Source organism: Panthera onca, chromosome B4 (assembly GCF_046562875.1).
Source record: "Panthera onca isolate mPanOnc1 chromosome B4, mPanOnc1 haplotype 2, whole genome shotgun sequence".
NCBI lineage: Eukaryota > Metazoa > Chordata > Mammalia > Carnivora > Felidae > Panthera > Panthera onca.
In genome coordinates, this window is record NC_138345.1 from 14,254,527 (window position 1) to 14,279,592 (window position 25,066).

The 25,066-nt window shown below is 40.7% G+C and overlaps 1 protein-coding gene and 1 long non-coding RNA gene across 3 annotated transcripts in view; one reads left to right on the plus strand and one right to left on the minus strand.

The window, feature by feature from the left end:
- The window catches only part of ITGA8 (integrin subunit alpha 8), a 185,968-nt gene that overhangs the window by 72,384 nt on the left and 88,518 nt on the right, over positions 1–25,066 (minus strand). The window contains exons 14-15 of the mRNA XM_078450391.2: positions 6,157–6,202; positions 4,408–4,515 (exon numbers count right to left, since the gene is read on the minus strand). Of these exons, the coding sequence (XP_078306517.2) occupies positions 4,408–4,515; positions 6,157–6,202 (154 nt within the window). The remainder of the gene's footprint in view (positions 1–4,407; positions 4,516–6,156; positions 6,203–25,066) is intronic.
- On the plus strand, positions 2,513–9,724 carry LOC144616977 (uncharacterized). 2 transcript variants are annotated; one of them, XR_013556966.2, is made up of 3 exons: positions 2,513–2,953; positions 4,458–4,849; positions 8,645–9,724. It is a non-coding gene; the product is annotated as an uncharacterized LOC144616977 (long non-coding RNA). The 2 variants fall into 2 exon arrangements; XR_013556965.2 differs by having other exon boundaries at positions 2,545–2,953; positions 4,458–4,630.

The window sequence follows — 25,066 nt, forward strand, 5'->3', positions numbered from 1 at the left end:
AAATTTTTATTACTGAAATATGGTAATATTTCAGTAATACAGTAATATGGTAATATCACATACAGTGTTCTATTTGTTTCAGGTGAACGACCCAGTGATTCAACAGCTCTATACATTACTCAGTGGTCACTGTGATGAGTGTAGTTACCATCTGCCACCAAACTTACAACAAAATGATGGACTCTGTTCCCTCTGCTGTCCTTTTCATCGTTGTGACTTACTTATTTTGTTAACTAGAAGTCTGTACCTCTTATTCTTCCTCTTCATCTATTTTGCCTATCTCTCCATCCCTCCCTCCTCTCTGCCGACCACTTGTTTGTCCTCTGTATGAATCTGTTTCTGGGTTTTTTTGTTTGTTTGTGCATTTGCTTTGTTTTTTAGGTTCCCCGTATGACTGAAATCATATGTTATTTGTGTTTCTCTGACTTATTTCACTCTAGGTCCATCCATGTTGTTGCAAATGGCAGAATCTCATTCTTTTATGGCTGAGTAATTTTCACCGTGTATTTATACCCCATCTTCCTTATCCATTCATCTATGGACACTTGGGTAGCTTGGCTATTGTAAATAATGCTGCAATAAACATAGAAATCCATATATCATTTCGAATTAGTGTTTTTGTTGAAGCATTCACTCTGAATTTAGCAAACTATATATTGTACGTAAACATACACATATATTCGCTATGTGTTTTATCTGCCAAAACATTTGGTCCACTCACGGTCTACACCTAATTATAAAGTACTCTTGCATTTTCAGGGAAAGCTGTGACCTATACTTAATTAGAGTTAAAACTGCAAACTTGAATTTATGGTCACATCCAATATGGTACATTAGTCTGAATAGGTCTGATTGGAGCAAAGACAACAAATCAACCCAGATCCCTCATCACATAAGTTCTAAAGGAAACTGACGTCTGTAGTGCTTCTAATATATCAGAAAGCAGGACAATACGTTATAAATCCTCTGACACCAGCCCCAACCCGATGTACAGTTGGAATAATGATGCTGTGGTATAACGGTGAGCGTAGCCATGCTTGATGGAAAAAGAATGAGGCGGATGTGAAACAGGATTTAAAAGTACAAAGCAGTTCAGTTTTCAGCCTACGCAATTTAATTCGATTTCAGTGACAGCAAATATCAGATTTTGCATAAAGGTAGGCATACTGGAAAAGGTTTCCTCAGATTTGAAAAGTGGATAGGGATGATCTTTTACATTTATCAAATGAAATATCTTACTAAATGCTTTTTATTTTTCTAATTGATTAGTAACACTATTAATATTTGTTGTGCCATTTTTTTTTTTTCTAATTTAGAAATACCAGTAGCGGATCGTTTATAAAAGGACACAGCTGTTTGAAAGACAGAGAAATTTACATTGGCAGACATGAAGAACTATTTCCCAGTCCGGGTTCACTCAAATAGTTTTCAGATGTAGAATACAAAGTTCGATCACATACAGACAAAACTACAAGAAAGCACATCAACAAATGCCTGTCAATTATTTTGGAAATACTGACCTAAATTCCTAAAATAAACTTACAAAGTGTCAGAGAAACACATTCTAGACTGAGCCAGCTGTTTCTAGTACTCTGAGGCACCATTAATTCCAAATTTTTGCATGTGAAAATGAAATGTTTTGCAGAGAATGCATGCAATAGGATGAAATAAATAATTATAAAGACATATCCTATGCATTTTCCCACATAACAAATTGCATTTTACCTTAATATGAGGTAATAAGGAAAATGGCTCATGAAAAGAAATATGTTCTTTTACATAATAAATAAATATATATAAGCATATACGTATAATAAATATATAATAAATATAATAAAGTAATACTCTTTCCATAAAACCAAACAGACCCCATCTCTGTTAAAAATACTTATATTTTATTTATTTATTTATTTATTTATTTATTTTTAAGTTTATTTCTTGATTTTGAGAGAGAGAGAGAGAGAGAGGGCACACGCCAGCATGAACAGGGTAAAGGAAGAGGGGAAAAGAAAGAATGCCAAGCAGGCACCACGTGGAACCTGATGCAGGGGCTCGAACCTACGAACGCTGAGATCATGACCTGAGCCAGGAAACCAAGAGTTGGACTGACTGAGCCACCCACACGTCTCTTATTTAAAAACAAAAAACAAAACAAAACAAAACACCTAAAAATCCTTTAAAAAAATGATGTAGTTCAAAACAACACTTTATATCAAAGTGTGCCACACACAGATACTTCAAAGAATCCAGCCTAGGGTCCATTCAGCCATGAACCGGGGAACACCAGACTCTTTGGGGAACTGAAGACTTAACACTCTTGCCCAAGTAGCTCCCACAGAACATTTCAGTTAATCACGCCAGGGTAAGGATAGATGCTGACTCTTTCACATATTTTCTCAGATCAGGTTTTCATTATAATATTTTATGGTTTTAAACCCTTTGAAAATGTGCTCAGGGCACTTCCCCGCTCTGTCCAAAAACTGGCAACGGAGAGGGCATGCCTCGCAGAGTCCTTTGCCCAGCAAAGGACATTCTTCAAAGACTTGTTCAGGGTCCCCCTCACTCCCCACCCTCCACCCACGATGGCTTTGACTCTGGTATGAGCTCCTGTCAAAAGGCCATCAACAACATGCTGAGACTGGCTGGAAAGAAGTTCTCTGCGTCAACACTGGTTTGTTGTGCCTCTAACAATTCTCAGGAACTGAACATACTGTCTGAGTTCGACCACACCTTCTGGAAAATGAGGGCAAATCTCAAACACTCCCAAGTATTTGTTGATTTTTCAGAGGCTATGCCCTGTTGGCATTACCCAATTAAGACAGACCTCTGACCCTTGAGGACCTACATACTGAGAAACAAAGTGACATGTTCCCAAGCCGTGTTACAACTGAATTCCATTTGTACTTCCTTCAGATGCCTGGCAAGATTGAGAAGGAACACTTCCAGAAGCCATGTAAGTTGTGTTCTCCTATGGCCCACCAAAGGAACCGTAATTTTACTACTATTCCTGATAATGTGATCACAGCCACAACCACAGAGTTTAGAGCAGGAAAATCACTATTTTTATAATGTTTACCTCCTGTCAAATTGTGCGTGCTAAATCATGAAACTGACGTGTGTTTTCAGCACAGGAAACTGAGTAGTTTCACTAAAGCCTGACTAAAAGAGAGAGACATATATGTCTGGAAAGGGGTCTCCATAAGCATACACAAATATGAGAGTCAAGGTATTTTCTCCTATTTGCAGTGCGGTTAATATTTATTTCAGCATGCAAAGAATCCAAAAGAGATCACCAAGATTTGTTACACTGGGAATTTTCCCAAATGTTTTTATGTTTCTCCTTTCACCTGGAGCCTGCAGACTGGGGAAGTAGCCTTCAGGTGACAGGTTAACAACAAAAGATCAGCATTATGTCCTAGATCCTTCTCTTTTTTTCTCTATCTGTATTTATTTCTATCCCTATATGTTGAAAAACATGAGTTCGCATTCAGGCCTCCCATTCCAGCTTCGCACCACAAGAAATATTCTAAATTCCCTCCTTTCTGTGTTTGTACCTTTCTTCTCCCATGCTGAGAAATATTGCCACCATTGTCCTCATCATACTTACTTACATCGCCAATCTCTCTGAATATCGTTATCTTAAAAAAACATTTCTTGAGCATCACTGCCACACACTGTTACATTAGTTTCAGGTACAGGATTCCACGATTTGACAAGTTGATACGTTACGCTCACCTTGTGTCCCATTACACGGCTCTCACGGTCAATATTGTTGACTGTGTTCCTTATGCTATGCTTGCACTCCTGTGACTCACTCGTTCCGTAACTGGGGGCTTGTGTTGCCATCTCCCTTTCACCCCTTTTGTCCAACACCCCCACCCCCTTCCCCTCTGGCGACCATCGGGTCGTTCTCTGGATTTATAGTTCTGATTCTGCTTTTTGTTTCTTTGTTCATTTCTTGTAACGATTCCATTTACGAGTGGAATCATGTGCTATTTGTCTTTCTCAGCCTGACTTAATTACCCTCTAGGCCCATTCATATCGTCTCCAATGGCAAGATCTCATCCTTTTTTACAGTTGTGTAATATTCTATTGTATATATATATATATATATATATATATATGCGTATATTGTAATATATTGTAATTTTGTACATGTAGCAATATATCACATATGTGTATACAGCAGGAATGTGTATGTATGTATACACATCACATTTTCTTCGTCCATTCAGAAAGACTAACTCTTTGCCACTCAGATTGGGTGCGCAGACCCACGGCATCAACATCTGACTGGAGCTTTTCAGAAATGCAAAGTCTCAGGCCGCACCCCAGGCGTTGCATTTCCCGAGATGCCTGGGTGATTTGAATCCACAGCGGAGTTTGAGAAGCGGCGGACTAACTCACCAGGCCACAGGTGACACAGACTCCGGAATCTGGCATGTTTTATTTTCCAGATTGATAATCATCGGGTGCAGCAAAAGCTGGGCATCCACAGTCACGACCGGCCTTGCTCTGCAGGGAGGAAACAAGAGGTTTCGATGAGCCACATGAGCAACACTGCACTTCTAGGGACCACTGCCAACGTTCCCAGCCTTCAGGCCAAGAATTTGCCTCACTGCATCAACAGGTGGGCTCCAGACTTAACTAATTACCTTAAAACACATGTCGTCGCTCATGACTCCAAATGAAGGATGCTATGGGCCCCATCAGGCAAAACTGTGTTCCCAGACTCGCTTTGTTTATGGAGGGGGCTCAGGGTATTTGGTGCTATTGCCATGCACTGCCTCTCTGGAATCTGCTCTATTCCTATCGGAGCAAATGCGTCATTCTGCCTTCACTCGTGCCTGTAAGTACTTGAGTTTTGCAAATTCTCTCATCTTACGGGCTGATGGTGTTTTATTTTGATTGATAATGTTCTATGCAAGCTTTGCAGATTTAGCTAAACTCATAAGGGTGGGTTGACAAGATCATTCTGGACTTCACGCAGAGCAGTGGCTGTCGATCCTGACTGCACAATGTAAGCATTCCAGGAGTTTCCAAACAGGTAATATGTCCAGGCCCCACCACAGATGAAGTGCATCAACTCCTCAGGGGGTCAGGGCCAGTCACGGGAATGTTAAACAAACTCTCCAGGTGGTTCTAATGCTCGGCCAAATTTGAGGAGAGGGAGGAATGTAGAGCAAATGGAGTTCCGCCCACCCAGGTGAGGCTAACCAGAGACGCAAGTAACTCATTAGGGGAGGGGACAGGGCAAGTTTTGAACCTGGGCTCCGAGATACGAGAGCTAAGAGCCAAGTCCCCAGATGACAACAAGAAATGATGTCGCGTTGGGTAAGTTTTCCTTTGACAGGAGGGAGGGCCGTGCCTTGGGACAGTGTGTGTTCATGATTATCACAATGGGCCCCACCAGGAGTTTACCCTACACTCCTTACCTCTACTTTGTTACATAATTTTGTTTTTAATATTGTGTTAGCTCCAGGCCTTGAGAAAGCAAGATAGTAAGACCGAGTAAGACATGCCCGGAGTTAGACAACCACTGGGGCAAATACCTATGAGGAAAGACAGGGAGGGAGGGAGAAGCCTGGCGGCCAGGCGTCAGTCTGCGAGGCAGGTAAATAGTAATCTTTCCCCACGGGTAGCCCTCCTCTATAAGCACCTTTCAATGCGTTTTCAAAGCAAAGAGAAAAATTCAAACATAGCATATCGTTTTAGAAGTTCTCCTAAGATTCATATCTTAATTTAACATTATGTGAGTAGGGGCTGGAAGTCTGGTCATAAGGTATGAGAATAAAAAGACAGAGAGATGAGGGGCGCCCGGTGGCTCAGTCAGTTGAGCGTCCGACTTGGGCTCAGGTCATGATTTCAGGGTTCCTGAGTTCGAGCCCCGCGTCGGGCTCTGTGCTGACAGTTCAGAGCCTGGAACCTGCTTTAGATTCTGTGTCTCCTTCTCTCTGCTCCTCCCACGCTCTATCTCTCTCTCTTTCTCTCAAAAATAAACAAAAAAATACAGATGAAGGAAAGCAATTGAGAGCAAAAATTCCTCCAAACTTTAAAAAGAGCATCTACATGTTCTCCAAAATAAATAGTTGGGACGTACTCTGTAAGGCAAAAAGAAACAATGAAAAGAACACTTGCATACTGCAAAGCACGTACCTGTAAACAGCTACTTTTCCTGTTCCGAAGGCACCTACAATCAAATCTAAAAAAAAGACAAAAACTCAAAACACATGCACACACTTTACAGAAACAATCTTAGCTCATAATCATAAATAGCATATTTAGCACCCCAAAATGCTGATGGTAGGAGAGTGAAGCTCATCAAATGAGAGCGGCAAACTGCACCGTCCTGAAGACATTCTGGAAAGGATGCTGGAACATCACTGTAACCCAGGAGGACACAGAGACCAGTACCCTTCTGGATTTAGGAAGGCCAACTTTCTCAATGTGCTTTAGAAATCCATCATAACACCCTTTCTCCCATCCTCTGGACTTAAGGCCTACGTGTGAAGGAAAGCAAAAGGGGAAAAAACTGGTGCTTAGTGCCTGTATGTACCAGGCTTGTGACACACATTGTTTTCCCATTCCTTCCCAGCACGTGTGAGGCAGGTACTATAACCCATGAAGCGATACATGTTGACTGTCAGGTTGACACAACCATTCGCTCTTTAGGAATAGAGTGGATGGTGAGTATCCTCTTGGCAAAGCGATTAGTAGTTTATGAAGTAACCAATGTGTCATTATCACGATCTTAAATGACAATAACATTGGTAGTAATAAATAGCACGTGCTGAACACGTCCTCTAGGCCAGGAATTCTTCTGAAGGGTTGACCTTAATGATTCCTTGCCACAAGTTAGGAAGTCTCTATAATTATTAGCACAGTTTTGCAGGTGAGTAAATTGAGGCTTAAGAAGGCGAAACTATGGGGGCGCATGGGTGGCTTGGTTGGTTAAGCGTCCGACTTCGGCTCAGGTCATGATCTCGCGGTTCGGGAGTTCGAGCCCCATGTCGGGCTCTGGGCTGATGGCTCAGAGCCTGGAGCCTGCTTCCAGTTCTGTGTCTCCCTCTCTCTCTGCCCCTCCCCCGTTCATGCTCTGTCTCTCTCTGTCTCAAAAATAAATAAACGTTAAAAAAAAAATTTAAAAAAAAAAAGGCGAAACTATGAATTCACTGGGGCTGGTCTACGGCCGTGCTGAGTAATAGAACAAGCTTAGGTGGTCTGAGGGGTAATGTTCACACTGATCCCAGTGATCGGCTAATACACAGGTAAAGCAGTCTGTGCTTCTAAGTCTAATGTATCATGATTATCCTTGGTAGAGGGCAACCAAACAAAAATAAAAATGACAGTGGCTGAATCTGCGGAGCAAAATTTAGATGCAGATGTGAGCAAACGGGACCTGGTAGAAATAATGGCCACAGAAGGAAACTTGCAATAGTTCAGACCATAAGTGGTTAATCCTAGCAGAACAGAAATGAAAACACACACACACACACACACACACACACACACACACACACACACACACAAAAGGAGGGGAACGTATCTGGCCGATCCATATGGAAAACCGATCATGGAATTAAATGGGTTTAACGGACTTTGCAGGAAAATGATTTGTAGACACTCACCTTTCCTGGATGTAGGATCAACATGGGGCTGTGAACAGGGATGATTCCCCTTGGAGGACGGAAGTGCCCTGGCCTGAGCCCTCAGCTAATGATGGATGGATGCTGATGATAATTGGGGACGCCCACTTCCTCACCCCTCCAGTGGGATAACTCTGAGGCATCTTCTGCCCCGTCTCCCACATGTCCCCAGCTCCCGCTGTCCACCGAATCAACCTGCTTCATAAGCATCTTCATGGTGTTCTCCCTTCCCACGGCCCTCTTCCCTCCTGCCTTAGCAACGTTTCTTGGAACCACTTTTCACATAAACTGCTTGCTTTCCAATCCTTGTCTTAAGGTCAGTGCTGGAAGAACCCAACCTAAGACAACAATAATTCTTGTGAAAAATGTTGGTTTAAAAAAAAAAAAAGAAAGAAAAGAAATGGACTCCGACATCTTCAAGGTTAAAACCACAGTCAAAATGCCTCGTGTTTTATAGCCACAGAATCCGATTCAGATAATAGGCTCAAGACTCCAAAAGCTCCGCATCTAAAAAAGTGTGCATGCTAATGTTCAGAAAGGTGAAATGAAGGTCGTCTTAAAGGATTCTGTTATTTGTGAGATTAAAAGACACAAATTAAAAGAAAAAAGACAATTTGGAGGCGCCTGGGTGGCTCAGTCGGGTAGGTGTCCGACTTCGGCTCAGGTCATGATCTTTCAGTTTGTGAGTTCGAGTCCCGCGTCGGGCTCTGTGCTGACAGCTCAGAGCCTGGAGCCTGCTTCAGATTCGGTGTCCCCCTCTCTCTGCTCCTCCCTTGCTCTCTCAAAAATAAATAGACATTAGAAAAAAAAATTTTAAAGGAAAAAAGACCATTTGACAACTGTGGCTCATGGAATAAAATAGCCTTTTCCAAGGATCCAAGTCTTTGAAAGCCAGAAACCAAAGTTTCTGAGTCTACCACTTTTAAAAATTTTATCAGAATTTCAACTTTTTCAAGTATTTTCACATATATTTTTTCTGTTCCCTTCTTCTTTTCTAGCATATCCGTGCATTTCTGCTATGTCAGAGGAAAAAAGAGTTACTGATTTGAAAATACAGACTCCAGTATTCAGACAAGTGTGGGCCACACGGTCCTCAGGGTGATCCCTATTTGTTGAAATGACACCAGATGAGAGTTCTACTATGAAAAATGACTCAAGAGGAATTGTGTGCTTTGTTTTTGGCTCCAAATAAGGTTAAATATTAATATGCCAAGATTAGACATTTTATAAAAGATGGGTTTTAAGAACGGACTGTCCAGAAATGGCAAAGAAAAAAAGACTAGAAGCTCTTCCAAGGCAAGAATCTTTCTTCAGGCTTGCACATGACAAGTACTTCATGGGATGGTACAGGTTGAAATAAATGAAGACAGAAATAATTTTGGGCTGCACAGCACCAGGTACAGGGCCAGATTTGGAACAGGGGCTTTATAAATGCTTGAACTAGGAGAATAAGTAATAATGAGATAATACACTAAAGATAAGAGAGATGAAGAAGTGCAACAGACTAGCTAATGGAAAACAACGGTTAAGTTCTGCTAGAGTTTTGTGTAGGTGCGCATGCACATGCACGCACACACACACAGAAGCCCCAGCCAGATTCTAGAAAATTCCAGAAAGCGGTACAGAAGCTGCATCATGACTAGATCATCGTTGTAGACAAGAAGGTGAGAAACACCGTCCTGACAGTAATGAACAAGAGGCCTTTTCCTTTAGGAACTTTGATTCATTCCTGTGCCTCAGGGTGGGAATTTTACTACTCTGGAAAAATAAATTAACTGGCAAAATAGGCCACAATTTTCTTCAGGAGAATGTGGCCACAGTTATTCAGAGACCAAGAAAGCAGTTATCTACCAGGAAAGTATGTTTGCCTTTGGAGACACCATCTTGGTATTGTGCCTGCTGGAAAAGGCTGGAAACATTTAGGCTCCGGACCTTAAAATTCTGGGATCTCTGTAGGGGGAAGAACTGATCTTCCAATTTTTTTCCTAACCGATTTGTCCTTTCAAAATATGGGATTTGTTTTAAAAAGTACTATGCAGTTTCCACATATGTGTGTATGTATATATATACACACACACTCACACATGCACATATTATCCTTATATATACATGCATATATTGATGTTTGTGTATATATGTACACACATATGTATGTATATACATACATATATGTCCACACAGATATACATGTGGGTGTATATTATATATATATATGCATATATATGTGAACACATAATTTTTTTTAACCTTGTGTAATCTCATCATGCTTAGGAATTTAAAGGACAATTGGAAGAAAAAGTAATTTGAGTACTGACACTTGCATTCATAACTTCCTCCCTTTGAGATAACAGGTCTTATACTATTATGTGATGGATATTCTCCTTTCTTCTAGAAACTTCTTAGAGGCAGATTCTGAAAACAAATTAAAAATTTTGCCTTTCTTTATATAGAGACACAGCCATTTTTTTTTTCTTGAAGAAACAGCTGGCAACTAAAATAGGTTCTTTCCCCTTAATCCAAAACTGTTCCCAAAATGCTGGAGTCCTTTGTTATCACCTCACATTGCCTGAGAAACTTAGTTTATTTTCCTTTTGGCTTTTGATGAAACAGCTGAGTACTTTTAAGGATACAAGAAGGGGGACATTAGCATGAATGCAGGATCAGTTGGCAAGAAAAAATAACCCTAAAAATGTGAGGTCGTAGGAGATGTATTACACCTCCGGTTTGCATTTTATTTCTCCGCAATTATGATTATTAAATGAGGAAGAAGAAAAGAGCCAAACTTCTAAAGTGGTACTTGGAAGGAAATTTTAGAGGCGGAAGACGTTCTACGTGAAAACATCAGCTTGGTTTTGAGTATGGGTGTAGGTGGGCAGGAGGGAGTGGAAACTTCCTAGGGGGGACAGAGGGGAGTCGGTGGGAGGGCAGACAGCAGGAAGAGGAGTGACCCTGCTGTGTTAAAGGATCACCCAGAATCCTTTAGTAGAAGTCCTCTTGGCCGTCCAAGTGCCACCATTTCACAAGACGTGAGCCTCTTACCAGCCACCTTCTCACTTTTCCTTCCCACACTCATCTTGTTGAAGAATGTACCAATGCTTACGAAAATGCCATCAGACCACTCTTTTTATGGTTTGGAATTAAGAAGCATTTACTATTTTAGAATAATTCTGCACAATGAGAATTGCCATAAAGAGCTTCCAGGCACACTTTCTCTCCATCTGTCTCAAAATAAATAAATAAACTTAAAAAAAATGAAAAAAAAAAGGAGGGGGGGAGCCTGGGTGGCTCAGTCAGTTAAGTGTCGGACTCTTGGTATCAGCTCAGGTCATGATCTCACACTTTGTGGGTTCAAGCCCCGCGTCCAGCTCTGTGCCCACAGTGCAGAGCCTGCTTGGGATTCTCTCTCTCCCTCTCTCTGCCCCTCCCCTACTCTTTCTCTCTCGTCCCTGCCCCCCAAAATAAATAAACTTAAAAAATGATAACTTCCAGACAATTGAGAAATATGGGAACATACAACCAATAGTTGTATAAAAAGATTACAATTACTCAAGAGAGAAGGCTTCCTCAAACGTGACCAAAACAATGTGGGAATCACAAAGGAATTTGAAAGTGTAAATTCTTTTGCAAAAAAAATCGAAGCAGGGTCAAAAGAAACAGGAGAAGATGTTTACAATGTATATGCTTGATCAAATGTGAGTATTTTTCAATGCTTACAAGAATGTCTGGCATGGAGTGAAAAATACATAGTAGTTATTATTAACCCCAATTCATACTACACCCATAGAAATTAATAATAAAGCTATAAATATTCTAGTAAAAAGACCGTAAAGAGGCAATGTACATAAAGATAAATAGCTATAACCAACAAATCTATAAAAAGATGTTCAGCCTCATTCGTCAGCAAAGGCATCCAAAGGAAAGGGACAATGAGGTATCACTCTGACCTTTTGATTGGAAGATATGAAAGGTTAGTAGCAGCAGTGATGGGTGGAGAGCAAAGGACTGAAGTCATGCTGTCTGTGGGAGGGAGGGTAAACGGGCGCGATTTTCTTGGGAGGTAGTTTGCAGAGGGCTGTGACAATGCAAACTTTTGACCCAGCATTTGCACTTCCAGGAATATATATATATATATATATCCTGAGGATATATTGGACAATTGTGCAGAGATGTGTCAGACATAAGCTAACTTTATAAACTATTTATTATTTAAAAAAATTTTTTTAATGTTCATTTCTGAGAGAGAGAGAGACAGACTGTGAGCAGGGGAGGGGCAGAGAGAGAGAGGGAGACACAGAATCCGAAGCAGGCTTCAGGCTCCGAGCTGTCAGCACACAGCCCCATGTGGGGCTTGAACACATGAACCGCGAAATCATGACCTGAGCCGAGGTCGGGTGCTTAACTGACTGAGCATCCAGGCGTCCCTATAAACACTTTAAAGATACAAATTCCTTTGCTGCAATAACTCCAAGAGATGCATCCTTTAATTATTGCCATTTCAAAATGAGGAAAATGAGATACAGAGAAGCTGAATACAGTACGTGACAAGGTCAAGTTTTAAACGCAGGCAGTCTGGCTGCAGAGCTGATCCATTTCCTGTTCTACCATATTGCGTCCCAGCAGCACATCTACAGGCCATTTTTTCTCTCTTTAATTTTTCTTCAAATTAAGGTATATTTTTCCTAGGGTAATTGCCTCCTTTCTAAGCAATCGTGTTCCAAGAGCTTTGATAAATGCATCCAGCCATATAACCACCACCATAATCAAGGCATAGAACCGTTCCATTACAATGTCGCCCATGCTGCCTGTCATCAAACCCACCCCACCCGCAGCCCCAGCATCCACTAATCTGTTTTCCAGAATGTCAGAGAAATGGAAACGTACAGTGTGTAGCCTTCGGGGTGTGGCTTCTTTCACTAAGCTTGGTGCCTACGAGAGTCACCCACCATGCTGTGTCATGAGTCCATTCCTTTTTATTGCCGAGCAGTATTCCACTGTGTGGGTGGCCCGGAGTTTGGCCATCCCCGTCTAGGGGACACTTGAGTTGTTTCCCGTGTGGGGAAGATCACTCTAAACTTGCGTATACAGGATTTTGGTTTTGATTTGTAAATTGTCTTGTTGAATCTCTCTCACATCCTTGAATCTCTCTTATAAAGCAGTGTTTTAATTCAAGTGGAAAATCACTGAGCGGAAGGTAAAAAATTGGGAATTCTAGACTCCAGTTCATCTTGCCACTGGTTTCCTAATGGCTCTGGGCACGTCACTGTTCTCTGATGGGTGTCTGGCAAAATCTTCAACGTTCTCATGGTTCGAGAAAGCCACGAGCTCCGTAGAGTTGGTGGGGGTCCCATGACTGTGCCTCCCGTGCTCTGTTTTACTGTCCAGGCCTCTCCCTTGCCTGTCATTCAGCCTTGCTCCTACAGAGTTTCTATCTCCCCTTGCCCTCACTCTGGGACGGCCAGTTTCTGCCTTTCTTCCTGACTTACCCAGGCTCAGGCCTGCGACTTGCTTACCTCTGTCACTCAGCTGCCTGAGCTCTTCGTTCAAAGACTTCTGGCTGCTGTCGTAGCATTAAGTGATGCTCACAGCTCCCGACATCCCCTCCAGGCCCTTCTCCTCACTGTCCTCACTGTCCAGGCTCCATCTCTGCTAAGCCCTCCCCACAGCATGCAAGTGTCCCCAAGACGAATGGAGGTTGTCCAATAGAGTTGTATACCCGGCCCCGCCCAGGCTCTCCTCATTTTCCTACAAGGACGCCATTCAGAGAAACGGTGGGATTACAGATGATGTATAAAATGACGGGGTCAAAGGTGGCGAGTAAATATGGCAATGTTGACTTGTAAATAGGTTATGAAATTGGCTTCAGCGTTTAGCACTAGAGAAACAGCTCATGTCTGCGGGAAGCAGGCATTAAGATAAGTCTCCTCGAGTTTGGCAAACGTGTTAATCTAAAAATAGACAGAGGCTGCCTTTCTTCCTTGCTTTTTTATTGCAATATGCAAAATATTACTGAGAGGGGAGGTTATGAGTTGAGGAAGAAATGCCTGAAAAAAAAATTGCTTGGTTTTATCCCAGAAAGTAATAATCCTAACAATCTGTCTGAAATGCTTCCAAATGAACTCTGGACAAAAACATTTATGAGCTGGAATGCAGTATTAGGTTGCAACATTCTAATTTACAGAGAGTTTATTTTCCTTTTTTCAAAAAAGAGTCCCACAAAAAAATAAGAGTGAAATATCAAATGATGAGTCTGTCTTATGAAAACAGTTTTCCAAACATTACTGGCTTCTTGGGGCGGCAAGGATCACCTTTTTCCCTCCGCTGTTGCTTGATGTTTTACTTGTTGCGTTCTGTCACCGAATCAAAGGCGTTTCACTTTATCCCTGGTGTGGCCACGTTAACAATATGTGTGCCGTCCAGTCAGTTGCTAAAAGTCTTGGAGAAAAGTCTGTTTCTTTAGGACCAGTCCCATTTATAAGTGGCTGCCTATTGGGAGTGATTTCACAGTCTTCAGAAGAGCATGGTATCTCACAAGGCACTGGCCCCACATGCAGCCTGATAGATAAAAGTCTAGGATCCAAACCTTGTGAGGCTTTATAAGTTTGCTAATTGTTAGAGTTTACATGTTGTAGTCCTAACCCCCAGTACCTCAGAGTGTGAATTTTTTTGGGTCTTTAAAGAAGTAATTAAATTGATATGAGGTCACGAGGGTGGGCCCTATTCTAATCTGTCTGGTGTCCTATAAGAAAATTTGGGCACAGGCACAGTGAAAGGGCAGACCATGTGAGGACACAGAGAGAAGACGGCCATCTATAAGCCAAGGAGAGAGGCCTCAGAAGAAATGAACCCTACCTACACCTTGATCTCGGACTTGTAGTCTCCAGAACCATGAGGAAATAAATTGCTATAGTTTGAGTCCCCTAGCACGTAGTACATTGTAATGGCCGCCATAGCAAACTGATACACTAAGATACACATTTATAGAGTTGCAAGGGAAGTAGGAGGGGAAGAAGAGAACATTTATGCAGTGGTTCCCTCATTCAGACTTGCTATTGAACACCTGCCATGAGCCCAGTCCTGTCCTCGCTACCAAAGATTCAGCAGAGGGCAAGAAGACACATTCCTTGCCCGTGAGGCACCTGTAGTCTGTCAGCCATCTCTCTGAGGGGACTTGTTAAAAAGGCAGGCTAGTGCCCTCTAAGTCAGAGTTCCTGGGTGTGACCCACTTCCCCAGGTCACTTATATCCTGATAAGAACGAGAGTGTTAGCTCCTTCCCCACCACACATTTGAGGAAAGGAAAGAGTGTATGTTTCTGTAGCTGGTGTGGAGGAGTGATTGGGGGCAGAAAGAAAAGGAAGAGGGGGATGAGAAGGGCTGAACATCCCCCCAGTGAGCTTCACCTACTTCACCATTTAGCTTGAGGGCTGGCCAGACCCTGAGCTTTCTGTTGTACCTTCATGCTCTCGTGAATTTCCGTCAGGGTTGATAGTTTTTAGGAAACCAGCTATTAGAAAATGTCACCATGGGAAAATGTCAGTAAGGAAATATGAAATGATGGCCACATAGAAAGAGGAGCATCACATGAGCAATGTTGGCAAAGAGAAGGTACTGAGAAGGATTTTGCTCGTGTTAGTTATTTTGAAAATTTCTCATCCCTTTCTTGTTAGGAGGCTTTAGGCATAAGTTACCTAAGTCATCACCTTAAGGCAAAGGCGTAGGTCTGGCTCAAAAAGCCTGGGTCTCTGCCTTAGAGCTAGATCCCCATCCCTCCCACCTCTGTTTGGTGAGTGTGTTAAGAAATAACAACAATCAACTACGTAGAGGCCTTCACAGTTTGCAAACTGTCTTCATGACAGTCTTGAGGGGTGGAGAAGCCATGGTTAGGAGACGTGTAAGTGGTATGTCCCAGGCTACAGAGGTGATAATGACCCTGACTCCGGTTTGCTGAGGTTTCTATCATGCTGGCTACTGGTTCTCCTGGCTTAGCAGTTTGAACAGCAAGTGGTAGTCAAATGTCCAGCAAATACAGAACTAGGGTCAAGGGTTCTGCTTGTCAAGAATGAGGGCACCACTTGAATCAGGCTTGCCGTGATCCCAGGAGAGGATGTCAAGGTTTATTTTAAAGGGGCTCATCATCTCTGTGTACATTTCCATTCTCCTTCCGCACAGGAATAAAATCGTTTACTGGATCTAAGTGGAGCTGGAAGGTAATGGTCAGGGCAATAGTGTGTGTGCCAAGGTGTGTGGCTATGAGAAAACTGATTGATTGAGTGAGTGATTCACTCATTCATTCATTGAACACATATTTACTAGGTGCCTTTTCGTGTCAGCCACTGCCTTGGGCACAAGAGACTCCACAGTGAGCAAATCCAAACCAGTGCTCACCCTCACCTAATACAGGGTCCAGTGTAGTGGGTGAAATAGATATTTATCAAATAATCGCACACATGTGTACTTCCAATCGGAGATAAGTGTTCTTAGAGAAAGTCAACAGTCAGGGAAGACTTCTTAAGGAAGTGACTTTTGAACCGAGTTCGTAAGTGGGAAGTGAACTCCCGGGAAAATGTCCAGGGTGCATAAAGACAGAAGGGATGCTTCAAGTGAATGACTCTGAAATATGGCTTTTAAATCACATACTAATAAATCAAAAATGACTTGCAGAAAGAACATGCAGTGGGAGGTCAGAAATAATGCAGAGGTTCTAAGTCTGGGAGAACTTCCTCCTGCTCCTCCACATCCTGCCCCCCCTTCCACCCGCCCATAACGGGAACCGTGGTAAGGCATCAAGTTTTTATTAGCTATATCTCTACAAATAAGATCGAATATAAATGATATCCTGTCATATTTACTGTTGCCCTGGGTTTCATAAAGAAGCCAGCTTCTCCCCTTTCTGGTCTGGCACAGACGAAGCTTGGAAGTCACTACTCCATCCCAACAACAAGTCAAAAGCTGAATAAACTGGGGGCGCCTGGGTGGCTCGGTCGGTTAGGCGTCGGACTTCGGCCCAGGTCATGATTTCATGGTTCGGAAGTTCGAGCCCCGCGTCAGGCTCTGTGCTGACAGCTCGGAGCCTGGAGCCTGTTTCGGATTCTGTGTCTCCCCCTCTCTCTGCCCCTCCCTGGCTCATGCTCTGTCTGTCTCTCAAAAATAAATACACATTTAAAAAAATTTAAAAAAAAGCTGAACAAATTGGAAAACCCAACCGCTCTTCTGATATCCACAAGAGAAGTGACGTCACAGGGCAAAGAGCTGTGCAGAAGTGGAGAAACTGACAGGCGGATACAGCGAACCGCCTACTGGAACAGCAGCTGCCTTGGGAGCCAGGGCCGGGATGCAGAAAGAAACCTGACCAGCAGCTGATGAATTGCTGGAGGCCCAGTGTGGAGGACTCCGCAGACTAAAAACTCTGGGGGTGGGGGGACCCAGTCACTGGGGGGTGGGGGGAGGTACACCTTAGTGAGTTTTATCTCCTGTGTCTCTACCAGGTTCTCACAATAAATATTAGAGGAAAAATCCCTTTACGCTTCTGGCAGGGGGAGGGGAGACACATGCTCCATTCTTTAAAAAAATTTTTTTAATGTTTATTTGTTTTTGAGAGAGAGAGAGAGAGACCATGAGCAGGGAGGGGCAGAGAGAGAGGGAGACACAGAATCCAAAGCAGGCTCCAGGCTCTGAGCTGTCAGGACAGCTCAGCTCAGAGCCTGATGTAGGGCTTGAACTCATGAACCAGGAGATCATGACCAGCGCCTAAGTTGGATCACGAATGAGCCACCCAAGCACCCGGATATATGCTTCATTCTTAGCAAGGTCTGCCCTCAGGAAAAACTAAACCAGAGCCGAACCTGCTGGGATATTATCAGAGCCTAACTGAGCTGGGGGAAGAGAAATACTAACTCCAACCCACTCTTGACATTCTGCTCAACGTAAAAGGAGGGGGGCGGCTAAGAAGCATGTATAAATTTCACAGTCCAGAGGCTCACTAAAAGACTGAAACCTAATCACGAGATTATAAAACACTTCCCCTCCCCCAACACCTACCATCCCGTCGCTAAGGCCTGTTTATAGCAGTTCCTTTTATTCAGCATATCATGCCCAGTAATCAAAATGTTACAAGACACAGCTAAAAGGCAAAAAATACAGTGAGGAGACAGAAAGAGCAAGCCTTAGAACCAGGTTCAGATATGGCAGGGATGTTGGAATGATTAGACTTGGAATTTAAAATAACTAGGTTTAATATGCTAAGGGCTCTGATGGATGAAACAGATAGCATACAGAACAGCTGCTCAAGGTAAGCTGAAGGATGGAAACTCTAAGAACCAAAACGAAATGACAGATCAGTAACACTGTAACAGAAATGAAGAATATCTCTGATGGACTTATTAGTAACCTCTACACAGCAGGGGAGATATCTGAGCTGGACGGTTCTCAGACTGAAAAGCAAAGAGAAAAAAGAGTGGAAAAGAACAGAACAGAATATCCAAGGACTGTGAGACAACTATAAAAGGTGTAACATATGCATAATGGAAATCCCAGAAAGAGAAGAAAGAAAGGAATAGAAGAAATGTTCAAATGATAATGAATGGAAATCCCAGAAAGAGAAGAAAGAAAGGAACAGAAGAAATGTTCAAATTATAATGAATGGAAATCCCAGAAAGAGAAGAAAGAAAGGAATAGAAGAAATGTTCAAATTATAATGAATGGAAATCCCAGAAAGAGAAGAAAGAAAGGAATAGAAGAAATGTTCAAATTATAATGAATGGAAATCCCAGAAAGGGAAGAAAGAAAGGAATAAAAGAAATGTTCAAATGATAATGATGAAAATTTTCTTGAAATCAAAGTTCCAGGAAGCTCAGAGAACACGGAGAAGGATAAACGGCAAAATAGGTCACCTGTGCATATTAGTTTCAAACTACAGAAAATAACAACAACAACAAAAATAAATGAAAATAAGAAAATAAAGAAAAAAATTCTGAAAGAAGCCAGAGGGGGAAATACCTTACTTATAGAGGAGCAAAGATAGCATTGCATCCAACTTTTCTCCAGAAACCATGCAAACCAGAAGAGAATGAAGTGAAATACTTGACATCTTAAGAGAAACCCCCCCCGCCCCCCACCAACCTAGAATTCTTTACCCTGCAAAATTATCCCTCAAAATTCAGTTCAAAAGTGAAGGAGAAAAAAAGTCCTTCTCAGGGAAACAGGAGGGAATTTATTGATAATAATCCTGTCTTCAATAAATACTAAAAAGAAGTTCTTTAGAAAGAAGGAAATGATATAAGTCAGAAACTTGGATCCACATAAAGAAATGAAGAGCTGGAGAAGGAATAAGTGAAAGTAAAATAAAAACTCTTACTTTCATTATCCTAAATGGATCTAACATGTAATAGCAAAATGATAATAGCAACACTGCATTTGACTGTGTGTGTGTGTGTGTGTGTGTGTGTGCATATATATAACTTAGCATGTATATACATTTTATTTACATGTTATGCATGTATGTCATATAAATATATGGCAGCCATGATATAAGGAATGGGAAGGAAGAATTAGGATTATTTTGTTACTATAAAGTACCCATACTACCTGTAAAGTGCTACAGTGTTATCTGAAAGTGCATTTGGATTAGTTGTAAAAGTATACTGCAAACTCTGGGGCAACCACTTAAAAGTCAAAAGGAAGTATATATCCTTAGTAAGAAGAAAAAAAAATGGAATCATAAAATGCTCAATTAAAATCACAAAAGGCATAAAAAGAGTGAAAGACAAAAATAAGAATAAAGAATAAGGGCAACGATGGAAAGTAGGAACGAATACAGTAGAACTTAATATAATTATATTAATAATCACTTCAAACTTCAATGGTCTAATATACCAATTGAAATATAGAGACTGTCATAGTGGATTTAAAAATAAGACCCAAACGGGGCCCCTGGGTGGCTCAGTCGGTTGAATGTCCGACTTCAGCTCAGGTCACGATCTCGCGGTCCATCGGTTCGGGCCCGCGTCGGGCTCTGGGCTGATGGCTCGGAGCCTGGAGCCTGCTTCCGATTCTGTGTCTCCCTCTCTCTCTGCCCCTCCCCCGTTCATGCTCTGTCTCTCTCTGTCTCAAAAATAAATAAACGTAAAAAAATTTTTTTTTTAAATAAAATAAAATAAAATAAAAATAAGACCCAACTATATGTTGTCTATAAGACACACATTTTAAATATAAAGATGCATATAGAATAAAAGTAAATGGATGGAGAAATATATCCATGGTAACATTAATCAAAGGAAAGCAGGGGTAGCTATATTAATTTCAGACAGAGCAAGCTGCAGAGTAAGGAAAGTTATCAGAAATAGAGAGGCATTACATAATGATAAGGGAGTCAATTCTCCAAGAAGATATAATGATCTTTAACATGCATGTGCCTAACAACACAGTGTCAAAATACATGAGGCAAAAACTAATAGAAATTAAAGGAGAAATAGATTAATCCACTATTATAGTTAAAGTATTCAACACCTATTTGATAATGTAGGTGAAGTGGAACAATTTCTTGAAAGAAACAATATGCCAAAACTAACACAAGAAGAAAGAGAGCATTGGAATAGGCCTGTATCAATTTAATAAACTGAACTAACAATATGAGTTCATCTGTGAATTCTACCAAAGATTTAAGGAAGAAATTATAAAATTATCTACATTCTTTTCCAGAAGATGCACGTGGAGGGAATATGTCCTAACTCATTCTACTAGGCCAGCATTACCCTAATATCAAAACCAGACAAAGGCGGGGCACCTGGGTGGCTCAGTCGGTTGGGCGGCCGACTTCGGCTCAGGTCATGATCTCACAGTCCATGAGTTCGAGCCCCGTGTCGGGCTCTGTGCTGACAGCTCAGATACTGGAGCCTGCTTTGGATTCTGTGTCTCCCTCTCTCTCTGACCCTCCCTCGTTCATGCTCTGTCTCTCTCTGTCTCAAAAATAAATAAACATTAAAAAAAATTAAAAAAAAAACAGACAAAGGCAATACAAAGAAAGAAAACTACAGGCCAGTACCTCTCATAAGCATAGATACTAAAGTCTTCTAAATATTTACAAATTGAATCCAAGAATGTATACAAAGAATTATACATCACAACCAAAGGTGATTTAGGTAAGCAAGGTTAGTTCAACATCTGAAAATCAATTAATGTAATCCATCACATCTAAAAGCTAAAGAAGAAAAAATCACATGGTCATACCAGTAGATGCAGAAAAATAATTTGACAATATCCTACAGTTATTCAAGACCCGAACTCTCACTAAACTAGGAATACAGAACTTCCTCAACTTTATGAAGAATGTCTACAAAAACCGAACAACTAACATTATACTTTGTGGTAAGAAACGTGAAGTTTTCCCATTAAGATTAGAAATAAGACAAGATATCCCCTCTCACCACTGCTTTTCAAGATCACAACAGAAGGCCTAGCTAATGCGATGAGACAGGACAAGGAAATAAAAGGTATATAGATTGGGAAAAGAAGAATAACACTATCTTTGTTCACAGATGGCATGATCATCTAAGTACAAAATCCAGAAGAATCAGCAAATAAACTCCTGAAACTAATAAGTGATTATAGCAAGGTTGCAGGATATAAGGCAAATATACAGAAATCATTTTCCTATATACCAGTTAGATACAAATAAATAAAATTTGAAATTAAAAACACAATACCATTTACATTACCACCACCCCCCCCGCCCCCCAGTGAAATACTTAGGAACAAATCTAACAAAATATGTACAGATCTGTATGAGGAGAACTAAATAACTCTGATTAAAGACATCAAAGAACTAAATAAATGGAGCAATATCCCATGCTCATGGATAGGAAAACTCAATACGGTAAAACCTTGCTTTGTGAGCATAATTTGCTCTGGAAACATGCTCATAATCCAAAGCACTCAAATATCAAAGCAAATTTCAAGGACTATTGGCTCAGTTATGATCATGTGACATTCAGTGTCATGTACTACTCGTATTACAAGACATCGCTCGTTTATCAATTAAAATTTATTAGGAATGTTTGCTCATCTTGCAGAACACATGCACAACAAATCACTCACAATCTAAGGTTTTACGGTATTGTTAAGATGTTATTGCTGTATAGATTCAGTGCGATCCCAATCCAGATCTTAGCAAGTTATTTTGTGGTTCCCAACAAACCAAGGTGCGTACAGGGAGGCAAAAGATGCAAAATAGCCAATATAATATGGAAGGAGAGCAAAGTTGGAGAACTGACACTACCTTACTTGAAGACTTACTATAAAGCTAGTGTAATCAAGACAGTATGGTATTGGTGAAAGAATAAACAAATCAATGGAACAGAACTGAGAACCCAGAAATACATCCACATAAATGTGGTCAACGGATCTTTGACCTAGGTGCAAAGAAAATACAATGGAGCAAAGATAGTCTCTTCAACAGATGGTGCTGGAAAAACTAAACATCCACATGCAAAAACAAAACAAAACAAAACAAAAAACAAAACTAGATACAGACCTGATACTCTGAACAAAAATGAACTCAGAACAGAAAACTGACATACATGTAAAACACAGAACTGTAAAACTTGTATAAGATAACATAGAAGAAACCCTATGGATGGCCTCGGGTATGGTGATGACTTTTTAGATACGATACCAAAGACACGATCCATGAAAGGAAGAATTGATAAGATACAATTCATTAAAATTAAAAACTTCTGCTCTGTGAAAAACAACGTCAAGACAATGAGAAGATAAGCCGCCAACTGGAGAAAATATTTGTAAAAGATACATCTGATAAAGGATGCTATCCAAAATACACAAAGAACTCTTAAGACTTAAGAGTAAGACAATGACCCCAATAAAAATGAGCCGAAGTCCTTCACAGACACCTCAGGTAACAGTGAGCCTATGAAAACATGCTCCACCTTATAAGTTACCAGGGAAATGCAAATTAAAGCAACAAGTTATCATTACACAGCTATTAGGAAGACCCAAATCCAGATCACTGGTGAGGGTGTGAAAATGGAGGAGTTCTCACTCACTGCTTGTGAGAATGCAAAAGGTTGACGGTGACCCTGAGCCTGTTGACCCCAACACACCTCCAGGCTGCAGTGGTATTACTGCTGGACTCTCCTGGTTCAGTGCACGGCTTTACCTGAGATATTTTCATGGCTTTTGCCCTCAAGTTTCTTTTGCATTACTGCTCGTTCCGATCATTGCTGAAGACTGAAGTATTTGAAGTGTCATTTTGAAATATACAATCTCTTTTCCCCATTATTTTCCTAATAAAGTACCAATTATTTATGCTATTCAAGGCCCTTCATTACCTGCCCCAAATCTACCTTTCCTCTCTCCATTTATGCTCCCATGAGTTTGAACCAAATCACTTCTAAAATCACCTTTTCTTACCTCTGAGCCTTGCTCGTGCCGTGTTCCTGTTTTGGAAAGCTGTCTCCTTATAACCACTTAAAATCATACCTATATCTTAAGACCTTGCTTAACCATTACTTCCCCCAGGAAGCTTACTTTGAACACTTTACTTAGCTACAAGAAGCTTCTATTTTTAACTCATTCAATATTAATTTTTTTTTTACCTCTTAAAACTCTTCTTATATGCTGTTTGTACTATAGTTAATTGTTGGATGCTTTATCTCCAAGATTGGATTGTTTCTTAAAGGCTTGGATTAAGTCAAAATAGTATCAATAGGTCACTTATAACTAATATTTAGCAATTCCTACTAGGTTTTGTTCACAGTGTCAACCACTTTATACATATTATACATACGTATCTAGCTTAACTTTCACAACATCCCTTTAAAGTAACTTGTCATGCTTACACAGTCAGCCATGGTAACAGCTAGAATTTGAACTCTGGCCCGTGAGGACAGGGTCATTGTTTAATTCAGTGCTATATCCTCAAAAACCTAGAAGAGTGCCAGGCACACGAATGGCACTTAATAAGTATTTGTTGAATAAATTAATGAATTGTATTTCAAAAGTACAATTTCTTGAATATCATATAATTAGTAAATATTATAATACCTTTATCCTTAAAAATGAAGAAAAATGGGGGCTGTTCTCAACATTAGCCGAATAATATTAATGTTGCCCAAATACCTGTTGTTGGCAATTAAAATGAAAAATGTTGACTTACAAAGCATAGGTTGAATCATGAAAACATGATTTGTTGATTTCAAGCAATATTGATGGTTTGCAATGGAGCTATAATGTATGACAACATGGCAATCTACAGAATTCCATGCATTACAAGTCTTGACATGCTCGTTACCATGATAAAACCTAGTGTCCAGATCTTGATTTCTAAATATTGTTCTTCAATAAAGAAACTGTAGGTTTTTGAAGAAAGGTTGATTCCAGGGCTGAAGCACCGAAAATACAAGATGAGCTCGGAGCATACTGTGATGTTATACAGTGAGGAAATGTTCGTAAGAGGATGGGAAATATTAAAAGAACACATGCTAGTCAGTTAAGTGCTGCACTTCGGTTCAGGTCATGATCTCACCGTTCGTGGGTTCAAGCCCCATGTCAGGCTCTGTGCTGACAGCTCAGAGCCTGGAGCCTGCTTCAGTTTCTGTGTCTCCCTCTCTCTGTGCCCCTCCCCCGCTTGCCCTCTGTCTCTGTCTCTCTCAAAAATAAATGAAAATTAAAAAAATAAAAGAATACAGGAATGAACTGGAAAGCATTCCCAATGGCCAAATATCGAACACAATAGGCAACAAATATAAACAAATGTAGTAATAGTTTATAGCCCCAAAATAAACATCCATGAAATCACACAGATTTAAAAAAATTAAATGGGTAGATGAAACATCGTTTTTCTTAAAAAAACTTTTTTATTTTAATTCCAGTATATTTAACACACAATGTTAACATTAGTTTCAGGTGTACAATATATGTTATCTATACATTACTCAGTGCTCATCATGGATGAGTGTACCCTTAAGCCTCTTCACATATTTCAATCACCCCCCTGCCCACTTCTTGTCTGGTAACCATCAGTTTGTTCTCTATAGTTAAGACTTTTTTTTTTTTTTTGGTCCGTCTCTTTTTCTTTTTGCTTGGTTGTTTTGTTTCTTAAATTCCACGTATGAGTGAAATCATACAGTATTTGTCTTTCTCTGACTTATTTCACTTAGCATTATACTCGCTAGATCCAACCATGTTGTTGCAAATGACAAGATTTCATTCTTTTTTATGGCTGAGTAACATTCTTTATCCACTTCTTTATCCATTCATCTATCAATGGACACTGGGCTGCTTCTACAATTTAGCTATTAATGCTGCAGAAATATAAGGGTGCATTTATCTTTTTTGAATTAGTGTTTTTATATTATCTGGGTAACAGCAGTGAAATTACGGGATCATATAGTAATTCCATTTTTAATCT